Source organism: Panthera tigris, chromosome A1, assembly GCF_018350195.1.
Source record: "Panthera tigris isolate Pti1 chromosome A1, P.tigris_Pti1_mat1.1, whole genome shotgun sequence".
In the NCBI taxonomy this organism is placed as follows: Eukaryota; Metazoa; Chordata; class Mammalia; order Carnivora; family Felidae; genus Panthera; species Panthera tigris.
In genome coordinates, this window is record NC_056660.1 from 205,480,364 (window position 1) to 205,501,670 (window position 21,307).

At 40.9% G+C, this 21,307-nt stretch overlaps 1 protein-coding gene across 1 annotated transcript; it reads right to left on the minus strand.

Annotated features, from left to right (window-relative positions):
• Nucleotides 1–7,562: 7,562 nt before the first annotated feature.
• Nucleotides 7,563–21,224, minus strand: PTGER4 (prostaglandin E receptor 4). Its single transcript, XM_007095447.3, has 3 exons — nucleotides 20,608–21,224; nucleotides 19,226–20,147; nucleotides 7,563–9,174 (listed from the first exon to the last, which is right to left on the minus strand). Exons 2-3 carry the CDS (start codon nucleotides 20,102–20,104, stop codon nucleotides 8,584–8,586), a joined length of 1,470 nt encoding a protein of 489 aa, XP_007095509.2. The 5' UTR covers nucleotides 20,105–20,147; nucleotides 20,608–21,224; the 3' UTR covers nucleotides 7,563–8,583.
• Between the last annotated feature and the right edge of the window lie 83 nt (nucleotides 21,225–21,307).

The window sequence follows — 21,307 nt, forward strand, 5'->3', positions numbered from 1 at the left end:
TGTTCTTTCCCTTTGAAATACCTTGGCATCTTGAAAATCCATTCATCATGTCTTTGTGGGTCTTAGTTCCGTATTCTGTTATACTGATTCATATGTTTATTCTTATACCAATTCCACACTGTCTTGATTACTATGGCTTAAAAATTGTAGTCTTAAAAACCATTGTGATTTTTCCAATTTTGTCCTTCCTCACCCCCCATAATTGTTTAGCTGTTCTAGTTTCTTTCCATTTGTATATATATTTTTTTCAATTTTTTAAAATTTTATTTTCTTTTTGTCTTCATAATACATTTTAAAATCAACTTGTCTAAGTCTGCTAGGATTTTGTTTGGAATCTCATTGGATCTACAAGTCAATTTGGGAAGAATTACCATCTTAACAATATCCTATCTTTGAATTCATGATTGTGGCATAACTGTCTTTTAGATCTTTAATTTCTCTTAATGGTGTTTTATGGTTTTCTGTGAATAGGTCTTGACCTCGTTTATCCCTAAGTATGTCATATTTTTGATGCTATTACAAGGAGTGTTTTTAAATTTTTATATTCTAATTTGATGCTATTATATAGACATATAATCGATTTTTTGTATGTTGACCTTGTGGCCTACCACCTTGATAGTTCATTTATTAGTTGAATTAGCTTTTTTGTACATTTTTTACAATATTGTACCTATATTATCATGTTTTTGTGAATAAGGACAGTTTTTCTTTTTCCTTTTCAAACTATATGCCTTTTATTTCCATCTGTCTTATTGCAATGGCTAGAACCTCCAGTATAGTATTAAATAGAAGCTGTGAGAAAGGACATTCTTGCCTTGTTATAATCTTTTGGTCTTTCACCATCAAGTATAATGGCACCCGTAGTTTTGTTTTATATATGTGTGTGTGTGTGTGTGTGTGTGTGTGTGTGTGTGTGTGTACGTGTGTGCGTGTGCGCGCTTTATTCAATTGATGAAGTTCCTGGGTAAATAAATTTTGTTAAATGTGTTTTCTGTATGTATCAGAAGATCTTATAATTTTTCTTTTTAGCCTGTTAATATGATGAATTGTATTTATTTTTCAAATGGCAAATCAACAGCATTTCTGGGATAAACCTTATTCATGCTGGATTATCCATTTTAGATCTTTCTTCATTCAATTTGGTAATATTAAGGATTTTTATATCTATCTTCATGAAGAATATTGGTCTGTAGTTTTTTTGTAGTTCTTTAATCAGGATAATGCTGACCTAAATTTTTAAGAAGTTTAGTATTTCCACCTACTCTTGTCTTAAAATGTTTCTGTAGATTTGGAATTTCTTTCAATAGTGTTTAATAGAACTAACAAGTGAAGTCACCTAGGCTTACTGTTTTCTTTGAGGGAGGGTTTTAAATTATAAGTGCGGTTTTAAAATAGCACACTGTATTCTTGTCAATTATGTCACATTGAGTGATAGCATGGTCTGATTAAATTAGGATCCAAGAAAAGTCCATTCATTGCATCTGTTGATATGTCTCTTAATCTTTTTTTCTTTTTAATGTTTATTTATTTTGAGACAGAGAAAGTACTTGCGGGGGGGGGGGGGCAGAGACAACGAGTGAGGAGAGAGAGAATCCCATGTAGGCTGTCCCAAGTAGTGCAGAGCTCAATGAGGGGCTCAATCCCATGAACTGTGAGATCATGACCTGAGCCGAAATCAAGACTTGGACACTTAACCGACTGAGCCACCCAGATGCTCCTCTTAATCTTTTATAATATAGGTTCCCTTCCTATTTTTCCTTGCAATTTATTTTTCAAGGAACTGAATGTCCTTTAGAATTTCTCAGATTTTATGTTTTGTTTATTGCATCCCACCTAATGTCATTAATGTTCTTTTATATTTACTTTTCTTATAAATTGATCAGGTTCATTGAACTCTTTAGCAAGAATATAGCTTAGGTGGCTTTCAGTGCTTAGACCAGAAATAAAATATTTCTGGCTGTCTCTTTTTGTAGTATCAGTAGCCATTGACTATCATTGCCTAGATCTATTATTTTATTAGCATCTACAAAATATTGTTAGTCTTTTTGTGCTAAAACAACAACAACAACAAAAAACCCTCTTAAAAAAAAAACACCCTTATTTTGTGGCCAGGAAAACAATTTATGTAATAAAGGCAGTTTTTTTAGTGGAGGTTTTGTTCTTTCCATTTATTTAGCACTTCTCAAATAAGAGGTTGGTTCCCTTAGCATCCTTCAAAGGTGACTAGTGAGGTATTTCATCTTGTTTTGGTATCATTATGAAGTCATATTTGATATATTTCAATTCCTACAGTATTATTTATGTTGGTAGTGTGTACATCTGAACTTCAGAAGATAATGCCAAATTTATTTTTTCAAGATGGTTATATCAATTTTATATCCCACCAACAGTATGAGAATTTCAAAAGCATACTTGGTGTTTTCAGACTATTAAGTTTTTACAAATATGATTGCTGTATATCATTGTTGTAGAGCATCCTGATTGGGTGGAGGCTTTTGGCATGGGGGGCGGGGAATAATTCACCTGTGGCAGAACAAAAGAGAAGTTTATTGAATACACTACAAGGGAGTAGTGGGCGGCACAGCAAAGGAGAGACTGCCACAGGGTGGTGGTGGTGAGGGGCCATAGTTACCTGGTGGAATGAAGAAGTATGGGGGACATATGGAATTTTCCCTTTTTTGGTAATCTTAAGAACTATGCCTGGTTGTAAGTAGCCCTTTTATCAGTTAGGGGCTTAATGAGCCTCTGTCAGGTCGGTGGTCCCTGTGGGCCCTTTTGCCTTGCTCAGGTTTCCTTTGCTCAAGCATGTTGCCTAAAAGCAGCCTCTTCATTTGTGATTTCACCGCTTGTTCATTTTTAGACATCTATGACATGAACTTGATTTCTTACTATAGATGAATATGGTTTAGCTCTCCTGCATTTCCCCAGTATATTTATTTACTACTTCTGACTCCATTCCCAATAAAATTGACTATAATTTTGGCTTCAGTCTACATTTATTATTTAATAGGACTGTGTAATTATTACACATAGTTAATCTCACCTAGTATATTATTATTTTACCTTTTTTGTACTTCTCTTTGTTTCTCATGAAGTCAATAATTGCTTTTTTATTGCTATTCTTTAGTTTTCCATGTATGTATTACGAATTTTTCCCTTGACCGTCTAATAGAAATATAATACTACTCTCAATATTGCCAAATGTGAAATAATCTGTCAAAAAATTTTTTTAAACCTTAGAGACATTCTACAGCCCCCTTTCCTGCCTCAGTCTGGTTGCACATCCTGTTAGCCTGCTACAGAGCTGTTGTCTTGAGCTCTTCCATTATTTATTGTTCTTGGAGTTCTCTTTGCTTCTCCTTTGCACTGAATCTTGTTTAATCCCTTTCCAAAAAGAAATATTGACCTAATTGTTCAGATTTTAGCGGGTGGGCTTGCCATGGTTAAAAGTTTTTAGGACTTGAATGTCTGGTGTACTCTTCTGTTCTATGGTGTGGAACGCGGTGGATGATCTGGACAGGTGAAGATAGGGTAATGAATGAACGGTAGAGACATTGATATTGATGTGAGGATAAGAGGCCCAACTATCTTTCTCTTTGCTTTTTTCCCAAAGTGCTTCCAGCCCGCAGCTAAAGCCCCAGGTGTGGCCCAGGACAGCTCCATGCTAAACAATAGGGTGACATATTCTTTGCTAGGAGTCTCCTTTTCTCTGGTTCCAGTTCTTGTGTATCTGGAGAGCAATCTTGGGATCATACCTGCAGCATCTCAGACTCGGATCTGGTGGTGGTAGGAAAGGCATGTGGTGGGGAGAGCAGTGGAAGAAAGCACATTTCATGGTTGGTTTTCTTCTGAAACTATTACCAGTACAGGTTCACTGCTAGCCAAAAGTAGAGCTTTCCTGTTGGACCTTTCATTGGTTGAAATGGTGTAAAGTGAAGTAGCAATTACCATTAATTTATAAGGAAAAAAATTTGAGCTTTCTCAAACCCCAAAAACCTCTCTTAGACTTTTTTGATACCTTAGGACACATTTTGCCAAAAAAAAAAAAAAAAAAAAAAAGCACAAAATAAATCCAGATAAAGCACAGATACTCACAGACACAGTTCAAGCTCTGGCAGCTTGATGCTGAGATGCTGAGTGTAGTTCTGGGGCAGGAGCGTGGCGGGGCCTCTGTTGCTGCTCAGGGTTGTGCTGCTTCTGGAATGGCTCGATCCAAAGCCAACATTGAATGCTATTTTTGCTTTTCACCTTTTTTTGGTAAAAGCAAAAATCTTCTTCAGAGTTTTTTGGTTGGTGAAACGTAGACCTTTTGTAAAAGGGGAGTGGTGTAATGCAAACTTTGGGAAAGTAGGGGATGGTTGGAGTTTACTATTACATTATTACAGAAATTCTGTATTATTACAGAAATAATGCAGCTATTTCTGTCTTAAGGTTTAAGGCCAAAGGCATAGCTAACAGTAAATAGTACTATGTCTTGGTTTTCCCATGGACCTTTGTGTGTATGACCCCAATAAGAAACTCACGGAGAGGGTGACCGTACTTTGGGAAGGACTTTTGTCCTTAGGTATTCCATGTCTTCTCATCAAAGTGCCATTTTAACAGCTGTATGAATCTCACAGTCTTTCCTAATACACGTGACCTGGTTGGCTAGATTGGCTTAAAGATTATGAGGTGGAGCTAAAATTATTTGTCAGCTATGACCCATTGGGTCCAGGTAGAATTTAATAATACCAGCCAGTTAGACTATCAGAACTTTCTTGCATAGAAAGTTTGAAGCTCTTAATGATCAGGAACAGGTTTCCCACAAGAAACTGTCTTCATATAACATAGCTGGTAAGTTTTATAAATAGATGTAGAACAAATGATGAATAATGCTGGTTTTTCTTCCTTGGTTCTCTTTTTTTTCTTTAATTTTCTTTTTTTTTTTTAATGTTTATTTTTGAGAGAGAGAGAGAGAGAGAGAGAGAGAGTGTACAAGCAGGAGAGGGTGAGAGAGAGAGAGAGAGAGAGAGAGAGAGAGAGAGAATCCCCAGCAGGATCCAGACTGTGAGCTGTCAGCACAAGAGTCTGACGCGGGGCTCGAACACACAAACTGCAAGATCATGACCTGAGCCGAAGTCGGACGCTTATCCAACTGAGCCACCTGGCACCCCTTTGGTTGTTCTTTTAATAAGCCAGGCTCAACAAACAAAAGCACTGTCATGGACTGAATTGTATCTCCTTGAATTCATTGATGAAGCCCTACCCTCCTTGCCACCCTCCCCCCAACCTGACTATGTAACTGTATTTGGAGGTAGGGCCTTTAAAGAGATAATTCAGGTTAAACAAGGTCATAAGGGTGGACCCTAATCCAATATGAGTAGTGTCCTTATAAGAAGAGATATCAGGGAAGCATGTGTACAGAGAGAAGGCCATGTGACAGCATAGCAATAAGATGGCCCTCTGCAAGGCAAGGATAAGCCAAGCCTGCCAGCACCTTGATCTTGGACCCCTAGCCCCCAGAACTGTGAGAAAACTGTCTGTTTAAAGCCATGCAGTCTGTGTGGTATTTTGTTACGGCAACCCTAACAAACTAATACGGACATATAACCCAATTTAAAAATGCACAAAGGATTTGAATAGACATTTCTCTGGAGAAGATCTACAAATGACCCATAAGTATATGCAAAGATTCTCAACATCATTAATCTTTAGGAATATGCAAATCAAAACTGTGAGGTACCGCTTCATATTCATTAGGATGGCTATAACTGAAAAAGACAATAATGAGTATGGAAGAGGATATGGAGAAATCCAAACCCTTGTACATTGGTGGTGGGAATGTAAAATGGTACAGCCACTTGGGAAACAGTTTGGCAGTTCCTCAAAAAATTAAACATACAGTTAACATATGACCCAGCAATGTTATTCCCAGGTATATAGAGAATTGAAAACATGTTCACATAAAACCTTGTATACAGATGCTGCTATCAGTAATACAGAAATATTATTCAGCCAGAAAAAGGAAATGAAGTGCTGATTCATGCTACAACATGGATGGACCTTGAAAATATTACGCTAAGTGAAAAAAGCCTGATAGTAAAGGCCATATATTGTATGATTCCATTTATGTCCAGAATCGGAGAATCCGTGGAAATACAGCCAGGAAAGCTAAGGAGAGAGGCAAATGGGGAGTAACTGTAGATGGGTTTCTTTTTGGGATGATATATATGTTCTGGAATCAGCAGTGATGGTTGCATTCTGTGAACATAATAAAATATGGGGCAAGCTTCATAATCTGTGAATTGTATTTGAATTAAAAAAGAATAAGCTAGAATCAGTATTCTGGGTGGTGAACCTGAAGTGAAGAATGAGTGAGATTATGCTCTAAATATTATTAGTAATGCTAACTTGTGAATGAGGCTTTTGTTTTTCCTCCCTAAACACAGGTGATATATAAACATATATATATATATATATAGTAATAAATATATTTCATTTGTATACAAATCTGGGGGTTGTCTCATTGTCCACATACATGGGAGAAAAATGAAAGCCTCTTTCACAGGTAAAATATTTCTGAAATCATTGTTTTCTTAGTTGTGGTTAGCATGGTGAAATAGAACATCTCAGGCTTGAGCCAGATCCTCCTTTTCTAAGCTATTCTGACCTCAGCTGAGAATCACTGTGCCTTCAGGTCTGTGAAGATGACAGTCCTATTTTTCTGACATCATCCAAAAATATTTTTTTAACTTGCAAATAGCAAATCACAACCACACTCCTGGGTATTACTTCTACTCCAAGGGCACCACGAGAATCACCGGGGAGTTTTCTTTCAGAAATGTATACACACCCCAGACCTACTAAATCAGAAACCATTCTCATGAGCTCTCCAGATGTTCTGATGCATGATAAAGTTTGAGAAGCCCTGATTCAGAGAATTTACAAGTAGGAAGGGCCATAAGCTTATGGTAATTTTTTTGTAATAAATATGTGGGTTCTTCACACGCAGCAAGTTAGGCATAAGACTGTCTCTGCCACACTCTCCACCACAAACTCTCCATAGACAAATGTGACTTTGAGTACACCTTACACCCAGATCTTAGTTTCTAAGGATCATTCTCCAGTAAGTGGATCCAAGGCTTTGCACTGTTGCAACTTTTTTTCTAAATTTGACATTACTTCAAAATAAAACAATTTATTCCAATTTAAAAGGACATAGACGATCACCCGAAACAAACAATAATCACACAAGTTTTCCAAAACTGATGATATGGAACTCAGACTGAGTGTATTTATTTATTATAATCTCCAAAATAATTTCAGTTGGTACAACCGCTTCTCAAAACCACATCACTATCAGGCTCAGAATTTAGTTATAACCAAGCGATTCACAAAAACACTTTTAAGCAACAAAACATGCTTAGTATTTCCTTGAGAAAGTTCCTTCAAATGTGTACAGCATCACTGGGTAATTCACAAAACCACTAGAAGGGCACCCTCATGTGTCCAACTTCTGTACCCCTTATGTTGTTGAACTCACAAAATCTGTGATCCTTCCACATCTCAAAATATAGGCCTTCATGGTACGATCTGCCTTCCTCTTAAATTTTAAAGGATACTCTAGATCATTCCTTAGGAAAGTAAAACTATGAACACTTTAAGAGGGAAACAAGTTGCTTGGACTTCTTTTATATTATACACTTCAATTATGGGTTATTTAGTGAGACTTTAAAAATTTTATATTTTAAAAAGTATCAGAGGGGACAAAAATAGAAAATATTTACCAGCAGGTTAGCCTCTCCTGAAATCACCATTTTCTGGATAAATACATGTAGCATCACTAAAAATTTTCACCATGTATTAGCTTGGAAAGAACTTTAACATTTTGGGCTAATATTCATGTCTTAAAATAGCATTTTGCTTGACTCCTTTTATAATCCTAAACTCTTTCTTTTAAAAATTTGTATCTTTTTTAAATAGCTCTGAGTCTCACTGTGATTTTCAACACCTTGGCCTGAACTTGTTTATGAAAAAAAATGCATAACTTCTGCAACTTGAGCTGGTTATACTGGGAAGAGAGGAATTACCATAATTTCATTATACCTTGTATTAACAATAAACCTTCTCACAGAGAAGAAAATACTTTAAATACCTTAAATCATATTTACAACAATAAAATTCACATTTCATGCTTTAGTGAAACACTTAAGTCATAAGATAGTCCTCATAGTTTATTGGAATAGAGCCCTTCTATACCTGGCCTTCTGCTGTACGCCGGGTATAAAGCTCTGGGTGTTATGAAAATAGCAAAACTTATGCCATCCTCCTATCAAGTAGAAAAACTGAGGGTAGATCTTGCCAGCCATCAAGTGATAGAAATCCTGTGTCCTAGTGAAGTGACAACCAATGTGCTTCAGACATCGGGTCCTGTAGGAATCACCTTGATTGCTTGAAAAGTGCTAAAAAGCCCAAATGTTCTTTAATGTGAGTTGAAGGGCCGGAACAGCCCTTCTGAGCACAGCTAAACACTTCATTTATGTGTCTATTGCACAGGATTTTTATGTTCTTCCAGAACTAGTGCTGTGTTTCTTTCTGTAGCTACTATATACATTTTTCTGATAAGTTCAGCGTTTCATTGGGAAATGTGACTTGCAGAGAGTTCCCCTTTGGGGCAGGGCCAGACCTGCTACTCCCACTGACCTCGTCCACCAGTAAAACACTCTCTGAATCCTGCCCCTGGGAGGAGTCCGAAGTCTCCGATATTCGCAAAGTCCTCAGTGAGGTGGTGTCTGTTTGGGCCAGGCCCATGCCGGGTACACCCGGAAGCAGATTCCTGCCTCCAAGACCATTTTCACTGAGGTCCGGCATGTAAAGGAGGGTCTGAGATGTGCTGCTGATCTCCTTCAGCTCTCGCGAGAGGAAGGAGCGAGAGTGAGCAGACATGGCGGAAGATGTCCTTCTGCTGTCTGAGCAGTGCTGTCCGGAACGGTCTCTGCGGGACCCGCCGATGCGGCAGAAGAGGCATTTAATCTTCTCGATTGCTTTGCTGAGCACGGTCTTCCGCAGAAGGATATATATCCAGGGGTCCAGGATGGGGTTCACAGCAGCAATTCGGATGGCCTGCAAATCTGGGTTTTTGCTGATTTCTGGCACCAAACGTGGCTGATATAACTGGTTGATGAACACCCGTACCTGCATAAACGAGACGCCCACGTTTAGATTTTACCATTAATCAACTAGGGAAATATTTACCCGCAATGTCTAACCTAGTAACATTAGCTAGCTGCCTTATTTTCTGTTAATAACTGCCAAGAAAGAGCAACTTACATGATAAGCCTCAGGAAAACCAGCGATTGTGCAATTACGTTTGTTTTGAGTTAGTGTAACTTTAAAATTTTTGTAACTATCCTATGAATATCTTCCTTAGATCAAAGATGGTATACAAAAATGCAATGTATGTACAGGCGACAGACAGAAGCATGAAGTTTCTTTGGGAAACATTTTATTCATTTTTGTGAGTGCTTTTAAGTTTTTGTGATTCTAATGAGGTATCTTTTTCCCTCCAGATAGCCACTGATTTCCCTTATTCCAGTTGCTTTTTTTTATATATTTAAATGAAATTCATTTTTTAAGTCAACTAACCAATCATCACAGAAAAGCCCAGAGATCCCTTTAATTAGAGTCCAGTAAGAATATACTGGAAACTTTTAAACCAATGCCTGAATCTCCTGTCATCCAGAATGACCGGTGAATAGTTTCTATTTTTTCTATGGAGTCTGTTCCCCAGTTATAAGAATCATCTAGTGTTAACGACTCTTCCCTCAAAAACCTCTTCCAATCTTTGCCCTTTCACTGCATTCCTCACCTGGATTATTGCATCAGCCACCAAAGTAGCTTTCCCACCTGTAGTTTCTGTCCTCTCCAATCCAGCCTCCAAACTGCCACGAGAGGATTGCTTCTAGAAAGTAGATCTGATTGTGCTGCTCAATCCCTAAACATTCAGTGGCCCCCTGCTGCTTGCAAACTGTAGTTTGGCTCAATGACTGCCACTTGGTGAATCCATCCTGAAACTCCAGTCAGAATCAATCCCTCCTTTGTGTCTATAGAGCATTAGAGCCAGTAAAGAAGCCAAGTGCTGAAAGCACACTCTGCACAGACCAGTGGGGAAGACAATTCATTCTACTGCTCTTTGAGCTATTTGAGGCAAAGGGCACATCTGCCAGCCCACCATGGGATGGGCAGGCATAAATGAAGTAAACAGAAGGAGACCCTAACAACCTGTTTGCTATTTTGGGGTCTTATTTTTGGCGGTTCAAAAATTTTGCTCTGCCTATAATTACTTTCATTTTTTCATGCATTTAATCATTTAATAGTAAGTACTTACTGTGTATTAGGCATTGTGATAAGTCTGGCCACAAAAAGCTGCATTTAGAATACCACAATTTTTTTTAAATGTTTTTATTTTATTTTTGAGAGAGAGAGACAGGGACAGAATCGGAAGCAGGCTCCAAGCTCTGAGCTGTCAGCGCAGATCACGATGTGGGGCTCGAACCCACAAACCACAAGATCATGACCTGAGCTGAAGTTGGAGGCTTAACTGACTGAGCCACCCAGGCACCACTGAATACCACAAACTTCTTGAAGGCAGAGAGTAACCTACAGCACAACATAGGAAGGAAGATCAACTCTGACTGCAGGGTGATTAAATTAAATGGGAGAGGTATATATGGGGGCACAACTAATCCAGATCTGGAGGGGAGGACATCAGTGGATGCCTCCTGCAGAAGAGGAATCTTGCAGGGAGTTTTTGATGGGTGAGTGGGAATTTGCTAAATTTAGAAGGAAGGACATAACATTTCAAATAGAGGTCATTCCCTGTGTAAAGTCATTGTAAGTGACTTCTGGGAATTTCAAACGATTCAATGAAGAGAGTATGAATTTATGCAAACTTAAGGAAGACTATATTTTATTCCTTAGAGGAGAAAGCACTTGCTAAATGTACACTCTTATATTTATTCTTGGAGTATTACTGTTATTATTGTCTAAATCTTCTAATTCCACTAGGAGGTGTGATTTTGTTTTTGTTTTTGTTTTTGTTTTTTATTTTTGAGAGACAGAACAGGGCAGGGGCAGAGGAAGATGAAGAGAGAGAATCTTAAGCAGGCTCCATACCCAGCACAGAGCCCAACTTGGGGCTGAGTCTCAGGACAGTGAGACCATGACCTGAGCCGAAATCAAGAGTTGGATGCTCAACGGACTGAGCCACTCAGACACCCCTCCAATAGGATCTTGTATGTAAAAAACTCACCTCATAGAAAAAGGGGCTTTAAAAGTGATCTCTGTCTTGGGGTGCCTGGGTGGTTCAGTCGGTTAATCGTCAACTCTTGGTTTCAGCTCAGGTCAAGATCTTATGGTTCATGAGTTGGAACTCTGCATCAGGCTCTGCAATGACAGCATGGAGCCTGCTTGGGATTCTCTCTCTCTGCCCCTCCCCTGCTTGTGCTCCTGCTCTCTCAAAATAAATAAATAAACTTAAAAAAAGGTACATGATCTCTATCTTTAGTAATTACTTAATAATTATTACTTGCCTTTAGTAATTATTTTCATAAGGGAGAAGTAAGAGGCAAGTCTCAGCCAAGGAGGATGCACAAAAACATAAAAAGGAGGAAGAACCCACAAAAGCAGAGCTGGAGCCATTTAGGGGCAAATATCGAACTTTAACAAGACTCGAGGATACTGCTACTTTATTATACAGTATAATAATTAATATTCATGGTCTATGAATCACCATGAAAGAAGGGATAGTTTAGAAAGATTTATAACAATTTGGATAAAATAAGTTTAAAATGTTTAAGGAAATAAGTGCATTAATCTGTAAAACTCAATTCATGAGAAACTTATCTCTAGATGAGCCTAGATTAGTGAGATGTAGCTGTATTTCTATTTCTTCCTTAGCTGGAATTCAGACTGTGATCTATACAGGTCTATAGTCCCTTGTTAAGAAATTATTGGTTTTCAGTTGCTGTTCCTTTGTTGTTATTCATTTGTTTTGTTTTGTTTTTGATTGCAAAACCTGACCTAAAGTTATTTCGGCAATAAAACTGGAACCGAACTAGACTGTGAGGCTATTTATAGTTCGTTTATTCTACTTAGTATAAGTATTCCTGGGTTTTGCTTTGGAGGTATTGTCCCAATTTTGATGGGAATATTACATATGGTTAATATGTAATATTACCTATTACTAAAATTCTAAAAGCCAAGAAATTCTGAATTCTAAAACACATCTGGCCCTAAATGTTTTGAATCAGGTTATTGTCCTGTAAATCTCACAGAATAAAATAAAATGGTCAAATGGCTCTAACTAGCATGAAATTAATACCTTGATCTCTGGCAGACAGCTAAATAAAAACTGAACTAGAATAAACAGAAGTATATGATGACTTAAAATACCTTTAGAAACTGTGCTTGGATAAATGATATTATCAAGACAAAGCATGATTGATTTTCCATTTTCTAAAAACTAGTGACACAAAGCACTTTGGTTTCTTCTTGCCATAGCTGTATTTGGGCACTGAGAGATGCCCTCAGGTCTACGGGCCTTTTCTCAGATGAAATGTTACTGAGACCTGAAGGTTTTGAGGAACTTATCAAGCCACCTTGTTGGTGGCTCATTCTGGTGTGGGCCCCAGGTCTTCTGGTGACTTCCATGTCCCTTTTTCTGTTCTACCAGGTTGGCTGGCTTTCTGCTTAAGAATTATTTCCTGACAATGGAATCATTGGTAAAACGTATGAGGTCTGTATTTTACTCACATCACATACTATGTTCCCAAGAGTAAAAGAAACATGGGACTAAAATGTGTTAGTATCAGGCCTTCCCTGTACATAGTCTTTAGAAAAAAAACAAAACAAAACTGAGACAGGGTCTGTGAGGACTGGAGACTTATAGCCTCTAGGTGGCGGTGTTGCTCCACCTGGAAGTTTTTGGTCCACAGGTTCTCCCTAAGAAGCGGTTTGCTTAGCCATCTCTAAGACCCTCTTTCAGAACAGAATCTTGGTAAAGTCTGGACTTTGCATTTTTGAGATTTTTAACATTGAAATCTCTTGTTGCTGGTTGCCTCTCCCACCTCAAAGGAAACACGGTTAGTACTGAAAGGAGGAACATTTTTGAACAGTTGAAATGGATATAAAAGGAATGAAATTTGTATCTATTTACTGGAATGTATTAGGACTTAGCATTTTATTTTAAAATTTTTGTGACCTTTCAGAAAAGCTAGAGTGTTGTAAAAAAAATTAATGAGATTTCATAATCAAAGGTGATGAGAAGCAAGGAAAGATCACATCACTCCGTGTCTCACTTCCTCCACAGTTTTGAGTGATTTTGACTAGCATCCAAGGGAATGAAGGAAGCCCTATTTTAGAGTTCCATGGAGGGGGGACAGGCTTACAATTAATACAAGCCACTAAGCCTGGTTATTTAATGTCATTTCAGCAAAGGGGAGCTCACAAGGTAGCAATAAAGAGGAGAATGAAAAGCAACATTTAAAACTTCAGATAAAAACATTCTCAAATTATTAAAAAAAAATGAAGACACATTAGTTTTCCTTCATAGCATGTTCGCATTGGAGACTGCCCTGGGGCAGAGAAAAAGACAAAATGAACAAAATCTCCATGTACTCTGTAATGTTTGAAAAAGTTTAGCGATCTCTGCCTCACTTAAAAAATTTTTTTTTAACATTTATTTATTGTTGAGAGACAGAGCATGAGCATGGGAGGGACAGAGAGAGGGGGAGACACAGAATCTGAAGCAGGCTCCAATCTCTGAGCTGTCTGCACAAAACCCCACATGGGGCTCGAGCTCGCAAACCATGAGATCATGACCTGAGCCAAAGTGGGACGCTTAACCGACTGAGCCACCCAGGCGCCCCTGTCTCTGCCTCACTTTAAAGGCTACTTGGTTTGCTCTCCCCATAGCAGGGGAAAGTCCAGATGAATATGGGAATATCCACAGCAGTACTCCAATGTCATGTGGGGTGGGCGGTGAAAGCACTTTTCTGGAATTCCTGTCCTTAATATGCTTCAGAAATACACATGTTCAGGCAGTTTTCAGTGTTGGAAGAGTGTGCTGCTGATAAAACAGAATCTCTGTGTCAGGGGAAAAAGACAGCTTAAAAAGTTCATTCAACGCAAACAACATATATACTCTCTTGCAATTTTAAAAGTGAATCAAGGAGCTTAGAATATTGGCATATGTTACAATATTCTAAGCTTCTTGAGAGGATGACTACAAATTAGGATTCGGGAGCATTGGAATAGAACTTGGAGATAATATGATAAATTCAAAAGGTGTGATGACAGGAGAGCTGTAAGGGAGGCTGTATGTTGTAGAGGTCCATGCACAAGCTTTGGAATGAAACAAACCTCTCTTCAAATCCTGGCTCTGCTCCTTCTAATTAATGTACAAATTATGAGAGTGCTTCATTCAATGCCTAGCACGTAACATAAATATCTGCTGCCCTTGCTTTTTTGGTAACCCATACATGGTATTTCGGCTACTGTGGAATGTGTGAATAATTCCAAAACCACAGCTCAGAGGTAGCTTTGGTGTCAAAAGACATTTACTTCCTATGTGAGAAAAACCTGTTGGCAGGGAATGTCTAATTGAAAAAGAATGTTGAAATTTTGATAAGACCGATTTAGTAATTGACTGTCAAAGTACAAATGTTTTCCAATAAACGACACGGTCCTACAGCTGAATTTGTGTGTGCTATGTGTTCTGTTCCAAGAACATAGAAGGAATTATCTGTGTGTGCTCGGTTATCTAACTGCCCTGTGAAGAATCCAAAATTGACACAGCTGTTACTAGAAATTTTTACCACTTTTTTTTTAGTGACAAAAAAAAAATCTTTAAGTAAAGGATAGTGGAAAGAGTTCTTGAGTGTGGTGATGTAAGAGAGTTCTCCCTCCTTCTGGGTCACCATTTACTACAGGCAAATTATTTAATCACTACAGGTCAGTCTCTACATTGAACATTTATTTCTAAAGGTTTTTTTTTTTTAACTCTAATTTTCAATATTCTAATAGGAGATTACAAGAATCACTTCATCTCTGGGGAGAAAAAAATCTTGTTAGTAGATGTTCCATAAAACCAAGGCTTGACAGGTCAGCCAAGCATGGTGACAGTCTGTTAGACTGGGACTCCCCCCAGCAAGTTGCAGAAGGATATAAATTCCTCAACTGCAGGTGAGAAAACTGAGGAGCAGAATGAAAATACTGGCCAGCCCTGGGTTCTTCCTAGAGCTTTCAAGACTCAGATGAGATGCTGTACGTGGGAATCCCTTTTATGTGCTACTCTGCAGTCTTCAAGGTTCTACCAATTCCATGGTTATGACTAAAACACTGCTTTCAGGAACTGCTAATTTTTTTAGAGAGAGAAAGAGAGAGAGAGAGGAGAGAACACTCACGCAGAGGAGGGGCAGAGCGAGTCCATGCTCAGCATGGAGCCCCCAAGCAGGGATTGATCCCACGTCCCTGGGTTCATGATCTGGGCAGAAATCAAGAGTCCAAGGCTTAACAGACTGAGTCACCCAGGCACCCCAGGAACTGCCATTTTTAACTTAGCCAAATTTATTTGAAAAACTAATTAAATCCTTCAGGTTCTGCTGTAATGGCACTCAAATTTATGGCATTACTCTTATACCTTTAAATGTGATTTGTACTCATCTGAAATCCCATCAGTTGTTCTGTGACTCTACTTCAGTTTGCCTACAGTAAACAAAAGTGTAACTATTTACAGCTTCCTCTGCTATAATAAATCTTCCTTGATCAAGACAACTGGTTTATTAGTAAACAGTCAAATAAACACTCACAGGAAGCTATTTTCCTAACCATCTGTTTTACCTGTCCAAGGCAGAAGATGAATCAAATTGGCCATTCTACCCCTAACAGAGATGAATACTTGTTACTTCAGAGTAAGAAGAAAGAAAATGAAAGAAACAAGTAAGCTATTAATATGCCTCGGCTTGCCTATGCATGGGGGAAAATGCCTTTCCAAAAATCTTATAGTCTAGCTGTTTAGTCCTGCGGCAAAAGATTTGATTTTAATTGTTATCTTAACATTAGTAACTGCAAAAATTGGGCACCAGATGTTAATACAGCTATAGCATGTAACATGGGACCTTAGAAACCTGTCTTGCTTGCATGTTTCTGAAGAATTCAGTCCCTTTTATTTAAGCATAGACTCTTTCATTTCTTCAGCTTTTTCTGGGTTTAAAAAAAACCAGAGACTGGTTTTAAATAGAATAGACAAAATGACAGGAACCACCAAATCTTGTCATGTAATGTTCCTTGTCAAATGTACTTACACCTTCTCTATTTGTTGATTATGACTCATTTGAGAAAGTTTCTCAAGTCTAGCCCAGTTTCTTATATCCACGATTAATTCCCTAAGCTTTCTCAATTTCCATTCCAAGCTCTATTTGTGAGACATATGTTTTGGAAAACAAATTAAAATTCACTTTTTCTATAAAACTCAATATCAACTGCCCTCTAAGAGACACTGTAGTTTTTTTCTTCCCTAGTGTCCAAGAGACAAAATTTGCCTTTCAAGTGACTGTTAACCTCATATACTATGTCAAGCTTTTTGAAATTCCAAGTAAACTATATTTGCTCTATTAGCCTTTCCAAAGCATTTTAAGTGTTTTGAAGGATTTGATTTTCCTCAAGTAGGATTAGCCACCAACTTGATTTGATGTAAGTAAAAAAAGGTGCTTCATTAGTTTCCTTGGAACTGAAGACAGGTCCGACTGCTTCAAATGTCAGAGTTCAGAAGCTTTAAACTTAAATTACAATCTCAACATGAGAAACATGAAAATACATGAGTTGCGAAAGGAAGCCAAGGAAGACGACAGTTATGGGTAAATTCCCCTTTTAACTCTTTCAGTAACAGCCAAACTGTGGGTGGGTGAGTAGTGTAATGACCTCATTGCTTATCATTAATTTACAATTAAACTGAATCTGAAGTTAAGAGGTTAGTAGCCAGAACTAAAGGCTAAAAACTGAAGCTACTGTTACTCTTTATTACTGTTATTCTTTATTACTCAAAGGCATGTGAGTACATCATTATGTGATTACTTCTTAGTTGAGCCAGTTCCAATTTTCAGAGTAAAATTACTTAGTATCTACTGCACGTTCCTGACTTTATATAATAGAGTGGATAGTAGTTGTTAGTTAAAATGTAGCTCTTTTGCAAACTACAAATATAGCTCCTATAATTTCTTGCCTCTAGCTTCTCAAATAACTTCAAACATTTTGTGCTAAATGGCCCTGTACCATAGGGGTCGGGTCCACCACTTCTGCCCATGAAATGAATGAAGTTTTTAATGCATCTCTAGATGCTCCAAGAAAACAATTCATCTGTGACTATGCAGTCATCAACAGCTCATATCCTTACCTTCATATTTTAAAAGTATGTGCATGTTGCTAAACTTCTAGCTCTAATTCCTCAGCTCCTTAAAGTGGATGTTCTGTACATAACAATCACTCACTTTGTCATTTACTGTTCTGTAAAACATAAGGCAGAAGCTAAAGAAGGGAGTCCCAGCTGGAGCAGATTTGTTTCTTCCAAATCTCACTGTATTGAGTTGCCATTACAGACAGTAAAATATATTTATGTGGCTCAAGTGTGACTTAACTTGGTAAGTTATATTGGGTCCTGGAATGGTTTAAAGGCCCTTCTGGCCAATTATATTTATTTCTGTTTATACAAATTGTCAAGAAGCTACTGTAAGCTGGCTCTCAGCCACATCTAAGTTCCTTCCATTTACACTCATTTTTATCAGAGATATAATATTTTTATATTAAATATCCCTGGACAGTATTAATAAGAGAAAGGAATAATGGCTCATTACATTTATTTTCTCTTGCTCCCAATCAGCATAAGACAGAGAAGTCATTTCTTTTTGAGTTGGTAGTTTAGAGTTTCCAGAAATGCAGTGTTTTGAGAGACAAAAGAATTCAGAACCTGTTGCTTTCAGTAGAAACTCTAGATAAAGTATTACGCGTGTGAACCCAGCAGTTTCTGGTGCACTCCGTTTTAATGACAGGCAAAGTAGAGAACTAGGTACGTTTTCCACCTTTCTGCTTATAACAAGGTTAATCCAAAGGCAATTTTAAGAAGGCGGTGTCCTGAAAGTGAAGTGTGCCAAAACTCAAATGCACACACTGTACGAAGGCCAAAATTAGAAATGTTCTAGGAGTGAGACGCGATGTAATATTATATGAACAGGGTTTGGAGTCAGGTGGGTCTGAGGTTCATCACAAGCTGCAGGGTTTGGGCTTGGCAATAATTAGATGACCATCTCTAAAGCTTCCTTTCTTTAGAATGACACTGTACCTCTCAGGGTTGTTGAGAATTCAAATTCAGTGATCCATGTACATCAGTCTGAACTTAATAGCCCCCCCTGAGAAACCTGGCTTTCCTGGTTCCAAGAAAGATGAAGGAACCTGACACTAGGCCATGCCTGGGTAGGAATGGTGACCCACATGCGCAAGGAGATATTCTCCCAAGGCACAGCCTGGGAAGGAGCAGGGAATCTCGCCTGACAGTGTGGTTCTGCTCGATTATTTTAAGCAAGTCAAGCCCTATGTAAAGTGAGGGTGATTAGATTAGACCAAAAGACATCCAGTCTCTCTAGCTCTAAACTTCTACATAATCTACCAAAACAAGCAAGCAAAAAAACCAAAACCAAAACCCAAAACAAAAGCAAAAAACAAATCCGTACAAAAATCAAAGCACCAAACCCGCGCTGCCCCTAAGGAATCGGGGAGAACAAAGAAATCACCACCCCCGAAGTTTCGGGCTTCTGCGGTTCACTGTGGAGGACGGGGCTAAGTCACCCTACAGCGGTTTCCCCTCCACATCTGAAGGAGTGGCAGGTGTTCCCGGAAAGCTCAAGGCCAATGTCAGGCAGCAAGGGGTAGGGGCTGTCCCGGGAGAGAAAGGAAACCAGGCTTTCGGAGAAAGCAACTCGGGGATGTAGGAGAAAATCACCTACTACATCTCATGAGGGATGCGGCCGAAGAGGAGGTTGGGCCTGGTCTGAGTAGCCGAGGGTCAAGATTCCAGACTGGAGCTGGAGGACAAGTTCACTGCCGAGGCAGGAGAGGGCAAGGAGGAAGCGTTAGACGGAGGAGGGAGGTGCATGCGAGGAAAGGGCCCAGAAGGGCCCCGTTCCCGGCCACTCACCACGAGAGGGATGGAGCAGATGAGCACCACCAGGGAGGTGGCGATGAGTAAGATGACCATCTGGATCTCGGCACCCGCGATGCGGCGGAAACTCCGGCGGCGGCGAAAGTCGCTGAGGCGCGGCAGGGCGGGGGAGGCGGCGGCCGGGTTGCCCCGGCAGGGGGCCCAGGGCACGGCCAAGGGACCCGCCGCGTGGTGCTGCTCGGTGCCCAGCGAGGTGCGGCGCATGAACTGGCGGTGCATGCGGAGCAGCGCGCCGCACACGAGCACGTTGCAGAGCACCGTGGCGAGAATGAGGAAGGAGCTGAAGCCCGCGTACATGTAGGAGAAGGCGGCGTGTGCCGTCACGTTGGTGGTCCAGTCGATGAAACACCAGGTGTCCGGGTACTGCAGCCGCGAGCTGCCCAGGCCCATGTTGGGCAGCGCGCAGAAGAGCACGTTGGACGCATAGACCGCGACGAGCGTGAGGCCCGCCAGCCGCTTGTCCACGTAGTGGCTGTAGAAGTAGGCGTGGTTGATGGCCAGGTAGCGCTCGATACTCATGGCACAGATGATGCTGAGGCCCGACAGGCCGAAGAAGAGCAGGATGAAGGTGCTGTACTCGCAGAGCGCTTCGCCTCCGGGCCACTGGCCCTTCATGTATGTGGCGATGGTCACCGGGCTTACCAGCAACGTGCCCAGCAGGTCGGTGACGGCCAGTCCGCAAACCAACGTATAAAAGGTCGTCTCCTTCTGCTCCTTGCGCGACTTGCACAGCACCACAATGGCCACCAGGTTGCCCACCACCCCGAAGATGAACATCACCGCCGGGATGGTCACCGGGCTGTTGGGACGGTCGGGGGTAGAGGAGGCGGACGCATTGACCCCAGGGGTGGACATGGTGGTGGCCCGCGGTACACAACCTTGGCCTTCGAAGCTGGGCCTGGGGATGGTAGGAGAGACAAAGGCGCGGTGAGATGAAATTACCACTTGTCAGACCCGCTCCCAAGAAACAATATGCTGATGAGACAAGACCAACAACTGGATCCCGCCTGCATCTAGCCATTTACCAACTTCGGCTACCGAAATCGTCAGGCTCAGGATACCTCCTGCCAGCAGCCCCCCACTCTGCTGTCATTAATATTTGCTAGTTGACACTTCCATTCTCTCCTCCTCCCTGCCCCCTCCAGCCCAACTCACTCCACTGCCAAGATGAACAAGGCCTATCTCAAGGGAAAAGCGAGTGGTTCGCTCTTATTCCCGACAGATTCTGAGTCAATAAAATCCTCACCGAAAACAAGTTACAGAAGGCAATTTGGAAAGCGCGCTCGCTCCTCCCGGGCTCCGCTCGAGGAGCGCCCGCCCATCGCTCTCCGCCCGCTGCCCTCAAAGCCTCATCTCACCTGTGGTTGCCGCGGCGGTGGCAGCCGCGTAAGCCCCCAGGGTCAACACTCAGATGTCCAGGATAAGCCTCCAACCTGCCCTAAGTCTCGCCCAGCTCAGTGTGGAGCCTGCCAAGTCTTTGCCTTCTCAGAGCCGGTCTCCGCGGCTGCCAATTTTCCGGAACTGGGGTCGGAATGGCCAGCTTTCAAAAAACTTGGGAGAACCAGAAGGGTAGCGGGATGGGTCAGTGAAGTCTGATCTTGGATTTCTTTCTTTCTTTCCTCTTCTGCTTCTTTTTTCCCTCGTTCCTTCAAAGACGGGACCAAACTTTTCGGAGCCCAGAGGTCCCGTTCCCGGGCGGACAGCAGTCAGATGTGGGGGCCGCGCGCGCAGGTGGCGCGGAGCCTCACTCCCGGAATCAGGTCGCCCCCCCCCCTCGGAAGCCCAGGGCAGCACCGGCGGCTATCGGGGCTGGCGGCTGCCACTGAGGCTGCTTCCGGCGCCCTGGGGGCGGCTTGAGGTCCACTCGGCCTGAGGCTCTGACCTGGGACCTTTCATCTTTTTCCTCTTGGCTACAGGGTTCCGAGCTCCGCTCTCGCCCTTCCAGCCTCTGTACAAACTTTTCTCCAGCTCCAAGTTTCCCCGGCGGAGGCGGGGACACACAGTGCGCGGCCCGGGCGCCCATTGGCCGGACGGGAAGGGGGCGGGGCGTGTCCTCAG

Bases quoted from the DNA above. Each gene is read 5' to 3' on its own strand.
- PTGER4 (XM_007095447.3), bottom strand. From the start codon at position 20,104: ATGTCCACCCCTGGGGTCAATGCGTCCGCCTCCTCTACCCCCGACCGT. The intron at 9,175-19,225 runs GTGAGTGGCCGG...TCGTTTATGCAG, and splicing joins TCTGCTCCATCCCTCTCGTG to GTACGGGTGTTCATCAACCA.